Below are 6,799 nucleotides of genomic sequence, written 5' to 3' on the forward strand. Positions count from 1 at the left end.
GCTTAGGATTAACAACACTAGCCAGACCTGCAAATGGGCCTCGCAAGTTTCTCTGTGGCAACCCCTGCTCTGTGAAAACATTCCGAGAAGAATCATGATCAAAATTCAAGTGACTCATGCAGTGACTTCAAAGACCCATGCTATGCTACTGAGCCCTTCGTAAGGATCAATAAAGAGCTTATCAGATTCAGAGTCCTGTAGCAGGATCGACAGTATTTGAAATGCACACTAGGTTATGAAACTACGAGCAGTTTATCATAGTTATATCTGCATATAGAAATCTATCCAAAGGTTGTACTTTGCTATAGGACTCAGGCCTACTGAATTCTTGGCCTCTTTTGGTTCTCTGAATTGCAGTTCCACGCTAATAGTTTCACCTAATGACTTTACATTCACATAGGGTAGGGACTAGCTGCCCCGCAGCCCATCTTGTTAATTGAATGAATACATAGTTCATGGTTTTTTTTAAGCAACCGTATAACAAGAAGGAAATGCCACTGTACCTTTTGAGGAAAGTGTATGCACAATTTTTTTAGGAAAGCATATTAACTATTTCATCACATAGCATTCCATGGGGTCAATTTGGACATGGCATAAAAATAACTCAATGCGAGGCACTGAAATGAAAATGCCCAATCTCTCCACCACACATAGGCACTTATTTAGGACACAATTTCCACTTGAAACTCAATTGCTTCCACAAACACATGAAGTATTTCTCTAGTTGAAATGGATGATGGGACTTTTGTTAAAGGTATTGACTAGTTAGAACCATTATCTATTTGTAGGGAGAATATGTTATCTCCTGGTGGCTAGGGTCATTAACTTATATAACTGTGTGACAACCATATAGTGGTGAGGGCAGACCATCATCCAGTAGTGGTAGTATTCACGTTTATGCATGTTTTGTGGTGGGTAGTATCATTAACTTATATAATCTATATAGTGGTGAGGGCATATCATCTAGTGGTGGTAGTATTCATATTTATGCATGCTTTGTGGAGAGTATATGGAGTAAATTTACATGTAACAAGGTTTGATATAATATAGATGAGAATATGTATATGTATAGGTAATAAAGTTGTTATTGGAAGAACATGTGATTTGAATATAAATATGTTGGGTATTTGGAAGAGGTTCTCATATTATTTGAGTTACTTTATCTCTCTTACCTATTTTGGAGCTGTGATCCATGCTCATATATTGTGCACATTACATTTAATCTATGTTCATTATGATCTCTCTTATGTATATGGAACATAAAATTTGGAATCAAAATATAGTTCGTTATAGTTTTAAATATAAAAATGGCAACTCTTTTATCTTTGTTTTTTACAACATTTGCAGTCTGCATCTTTTATCAAATAATATTATGTTATTTAATAACTTCATGGCTATCACCATAAAAAAAATACAATGCATATTAGGATAGTTGCTTGCTACTAGTACTTGTATGACTATAATTTAATGACTGTTACCAGTTTTCATGGGAACATGGACGTTCAGATTGAATAAGCATTTCTAATATTTGTATATCATGAACTAGTTATGAATCTTCATATTGCAATCAATACCCTAATGTGTTATGCTTATTGATTGTGTCAAATATTATACAAATAACAGTGATCATTAACAACAGCAAAAACTATACTACTTATTGATTATGCCCAATATTATACCAACAACAGTGATCAATAGCAACAGCCAAATCTATACTACCCTGCAGCACGAGTTTTTTCAAAATGTTTTGAGATTCGAAAAATTCTGTGACAATATATGCAAAATTTCACATTTCATCAGGATAGGCATTGGACCCTCCTTTATTAATGACAACTGTTTTAGTTCATTTTATGACAACTGTTTATGCAAATCAGGAAGGTATTCCAATTTAGAACAATTCCACAATCTAAGAAGGTATTCCAATTTAGAACAATTCCACGATGTAAGATGAATCAAAATCTGAAATTCACAAAACTAACTTTACATCTTAATCACATAGACGGATTTCTGGAAGAGAGCTCAATTCATTGTCGCTGAACAAAATCCGAATGCTACCTGAACATTCCTATTAGAGTCAAAACCTTCAAACCCTTACCTGTGCGACAGTAGAAGTTTTCTTCCACCTCACCTGTACGCATGGCCACACCTGGTAAAAGAGCACACGCCCGTCAATGTCTGGGAGGATCGGTTCGATCAAACAACGATCGGCTCGTGTGGGTTTTTGGTGACCAGTGTGGCAAGAAGCCCTTCTCCTATCCACAACAAAATCAAAATCTCCACATAAATAACTTGATCTTCTATGAAAGCAGCAGCTAAGTAGAGAAAGCACAATTGCAGATCTTCTAGTGAGTCATACAGAGTTTCGTGCTTTTGGCTCTGGACTGCCGACTGCCACTCATGTGCATCAGTCATTGACCTCCCTAATAATTTTATTGCAACAGGAAGCCCTCCAAATTTGGCACACACAAGATTTCCATTGTTACATGGAAACGCATCATAAGGCAACAAATCCCCACTCTTTTCTTGGACCAAATCTCCCGTTGTTGTCATGGAATTCTCTGAAACTCCCATCCCCAGCACTGCTCTTCTATCCCTTGAACTCACAATAATTTTGGAGTTGGAGTGATCAGTGCGCAGGGCCACACCCAATTCCTGTAGCAGTTTTCCACCCTCTCCCCACACATCATCTAAGAACAGGGCAAACATCTTTGCCTGTATTCTCTGATTCAACCACATTTTTGCATCCTCTTTCTATTTTTGTTGCATTACTATTTGGCTACAAAATTTATCCCTGACGATTGTAAAAGAGGGAGATTGTGAAACAGTGAGCCAAAGCAAGAAACCATCGCTAAACAAAAGTCTCACCTTTTGGCTACTGAAGAGTCCTTTCAGAAGAAGAGTTTTGCCAGATCCACCGTTAACACCAATGCGGAAGAAAGACTTCACATCTCCATCGATCACCCACACCTGAATGAAACCAGGATCTGCCATGATATGATTTTCTCATAGCAGTAACATACAGAATCCTTCTTATGGAACAAAAAAAACGCTCAGTGATGACTGAATGTATATATTCGAAAACCTATCGCAAGAACTTCTCCCCTCAATTCAATCGATTCTTCAAGCAATACTAACAATACGAAATCCTTAGGACTGTGAGTAAGCAACCACACAATTAGAAAACCAGAAATACTATTGCATTCCTTGTAGCTTCGGCATACTACTGCCTGTGAGTAAGCAACCAGAAATTAGACCACTTACTTATAGTGGTACTGATTATTCAATTGTGATGCTTAGATTGCACTGCAGAGCCATGGCCGATTCTCAAAGCTCTCCCATCACAATTGGAATAAAGATGAAAGTCTAAGAATTTTCTTTTCCCTGGTGTCACCGTCGGAATAAACAAAAGGTGGAGTTTTGGTACAGAAATCACTGGTGGAATAAGAATAAGTGGAGGAACTTTGTTTGATGTCACGTGGGAGAAATGACACATTGTGTATTTTTTAATGTAAAGAGAAAGATAAGACCTATTTACTTCAGTGGAAATAAGCTTCCTTACCTCAACCCCATAAAGATGAGCATAAAAGCGTTTCAAATAATGAATTGGAGGTCTTTCTTTATGTAAAGAGAAAACATATTTATATTAATTAAGTTGTTCGAAGAGAAAGATGAGGAATGGGGGAACCTTGTTTAGGCAAAGCAAAGCATGATATGACTATTTTGAAAACGCATACAATGAACTTTATTATTTGTATCTCACTAGCATAAGCATAACTTCTTAAACATTAAGTTACTCTGTCTCAAAATATATTTATAATGTATATTCTTTATTTTTATTTTTTAAAATTTTTATTTTTTATTTAATTTCGAAGTGTATTTTGAAAATTGAAAAAATAAAAAATTTGAAAAAAGTTAAAGTGAATTGAGGTGGTTATTTAAAGATAACTGATTTTTTTTTAATAATTCATTAAAAAATCATAAAAAGTTCATTTAACAAGTTCCATGTATATAAAATTGTGTAAAAATTGTAGCTTTGTGTATTGTGCAAATCTAAAAGAGTTTTCCATACTAATCTTCATGGACATATGGTGGGAGGATATGTACGTGTTAGGAACAAAGCATGCCCCTATCTTGTTTGCATGCCAAACACATATGACAAGGACCTTGGTAGGCAAAAAATTGGGAGGCGTGAGCCCTTGAGTGAGGGCACACCCAACTGAGATTCAAAAAATCGAATGTTGGGGTTTCCACATGGGCATGAAAGCGCATGTTTATATGTTAGATTAGGTGGCATAGACACCACAATGGCACTACATGACCAAGCGACACACTCAAGTGCATAAGGAGAGAAGTCATTTTTCACGTCATGAGGTAGCATGTGGAGGAATGATGGAACAAATAGATCGAAAGCCACAAAGTCACATGCTGCCCTGATGGTGCAATGGTACCACATAGTTAGAATTAGGGCAAGCTAACATGAGGCGTGTCGACCGCACGACAGGTGAGTTGAACAACCAGATGGACATGAAAAGTGAAGGGGTGTGGGGTGTTGAACCATTAGAACACACTGTATATATATGAAGTGATGGAAAACCAAAGTGGAGAGGTCGAGAAAGTGGAGTTCACAAAAATAGAATTGAGAAACAAAACCGAGGGAGCAGCGATTGGAGCTTGGGAAAGTTTGCTATAAGGTAGAGCATTGAGTGAGTCAAGATAGCAACCAACTGAGCGAACCGAGACAAGGTTGGAGTGGAATGTCCCAGGGTGGTGAAACGATTCAGTCACGAATAGGTTTTGGCTTTGTATTTATGTTGGAATTTTGCATATTGTAATGAAGGAACCAAACCTCAATGTGTGTTGTGTATTCTAAGATTTTGCATTATTATAAAAGAAGAGAAGGTTAGTGAATTGTTTCATATGAAAACTATGCATGTGTTTGATGGCATGGCCTTGGGGGAGGAATAAGACAACTGAAGGCACATATTATGCTTTGTGAACATGGAGATCAACAAGAGGGAAGCATTAGCACTTGTTGATATAGGTTCCTCACCCAACTTCATGAACAAAAGTTTGGCATAGTAGTTGGTTGCAGGTAGTTGCAAGTAGGAAAGCGGTGAAGGCTATAAACTTTGAGGCCAAAACATTGACATGATTAGAAACCGATGTGTCAGTTCAGATTGATGGATGGGAGCGATTGTTGGATTTCACAGTGTTGACTATGAGTTATTTTGAGATGATATTGGGATAGGATTCCTTGAGAGGAAATCATGCGGTTTTGATACCATGGACGGATCGACTCATTATCTTAGGTGACAACAAGACATGGGTTGTTCTTACAATTGTATGGAAGATGAAGGGAGGTGTGTAGATTGCCTCTGCATTAAGTATGAAGAGAGTAGTATGATGGCGAGAGCTCATTTATATGCAACAATGATTAAGGAAGTAGGATATGATGGGATGCGGATGACTATTTTGTTCAAGCTTTTTAAGTTGCCAAGGACATATGAGGGAAAGATGTTGGATAAGTTATTGAAATTACTCCCACTAGGAAAATATTTAATTATCACATCGACATTAAGCTTGGTGTTCCGCTAATAGCATGACCTCCTTACAAGTTGTCAGGTCTAGAGTTGAATGAGTTGAGGTGTCAATTGACAAAGCTAATTGATGAAAGGTTTATTCATCATTATTTTGCTTCTTATGGTGCTACAGTACTCTTTGAGAATAAAATGGATACTAATGAGTTGAGGATGTGCCTTGACTATCAAGCTTTGAAAAACATACTGTGATGAACCAGTACCCCCTTCCACTGGCAACATATTACTTTGGCAAATTGACTAAGGCCAAGGTATTCTTAAAGCTTGAATTGAGATAGGGTCACTATCAGATTGGGATAGTAGAGGGTGATGAAGCGAAGACGACCATGGTAACTAAGAATGGAAGTTATGAATTCCTAATTGTGCCTTTTGGCCTTTGTAATGATCCCGCTACATTTTAAACCCTAATGAATGAGGTATTGCATTTGTTCTTGGACAAGTTGGTTGTAGTATAGTTCAATGATATTATAATGTTCAACAATGATATGGATGAGCATAACGAACACTTGGCACAAGTCTTTGGGGCATTATGGAAGCATTAGGTGTACCTGAAGAAGTAGAAGTGCATGTTCACTTAGAAAGAGATACCATTTATGGACCATTGGGTTGGTCTAGGATGTATTCACATGGGCCTTGAGAAGATAAAGGAGATAGTAGATTAGGAGGAGCCTTGTAATGTGCACGATGTGGGGGTCTTCACTGGGATGACCAATTACTATTGGAAGTTCCTATAGGGCTATTCGAAGGTAACATCCCCCTTCAGAGACTTGCTTAAGAAAAATAAACCATGGAAGTGGACAAAGAAGAATAGACTTGCGTTTGAAGAACTCAAGCATAAGTTTATGACAACTCCCATGTTGAAACTGGTAGGTTATGAGAGATCATTTGAGGTGTAGATAAATGCATCTAATCTCATAATTAGAGGAATTTTAATGTAAGACAATCATATTGTAGCTTTCAATAGAAATATGTTACAAGATTGGGAGAGGAGGTATCTCATGCATGAAAAGGATATGACAACAGTGGTGCATTTTCTACAAGTGTGGAGCCGCTACTTATTGTGAAAACCATTCATGGTGAAGACAAATAACATTACAACAAAACAAAAGTTGTCACTAAAGAAGGATTGATGGAAATATTTTTTGGTTGAGTTTGACATGACTATTGAGTACAGGTCAAAGAAACTCAATGTAGCTTTTGAT

At 37.3% G+C, this 6,799-nt stretch overlaps 1 protein-coding gene across 1 annotated transcript; it reads right to left on the bottom strand.

The window, feature by feature from the left end:
- Window positions 1-1,943: 1,943 nt before the first annotated feature.
- Window positions 1,944-3,424, bottom strand: LOC149258380 (uncharacterized). Its single transcript, XM_089415242.1, has 2 exons — window positions 2,357-3,424; window positions 1,944-2,252 (listed from the first exon to the last, which is right to left on the bottom strand). The coding sequence occupies exons 1-2, from the start codon at window positions 2,734-2,736 to the stop codon at window positions 2,084-2,086; spliced, it is 549 nt and encodes a 182-aa protein (XP_089271368.1). The 5' UTR covers window positions 2,737-3,424; the 3' UTR covers window positions 1,944-2,083.
- Between the last annotated feature and the right edge of the window lie 3,375 nt (window positions 3,425-6,799).

This window comes from Pinus tabuliformis, chromosome 6 (genome assembly GCF_031772625.1).
Source record: "Pinus tabuliformis cultivar Carrire ecotype Pingquan chromosome 6, CPIR1, whole genome shotgun sequence".
Classification (NCBI taxonomy): domain Eukaryota; kingdom Viridiplantae; phylum Streptophyta; class Pinopsida; order Pinales; family Pinaceae; genus Pinus; species Pinus tabuliformis.

Coding starts and splice junctions, on each gene's coding strand:
- LOC149258380 (XM_089415242.1), bottom strand. CDS start 2,736: ATGTGGTTGAATCAGAGAATACAGGCAAAGATGTTTGCCCTGTTCTTA. Junction 2,253..2,356: donor AGCCAAAAGCACGAAACTCT/GTATGACTCACT, acceptor TGTTGTGGATAG/GAGAAGGGCTTCTTGCCACA.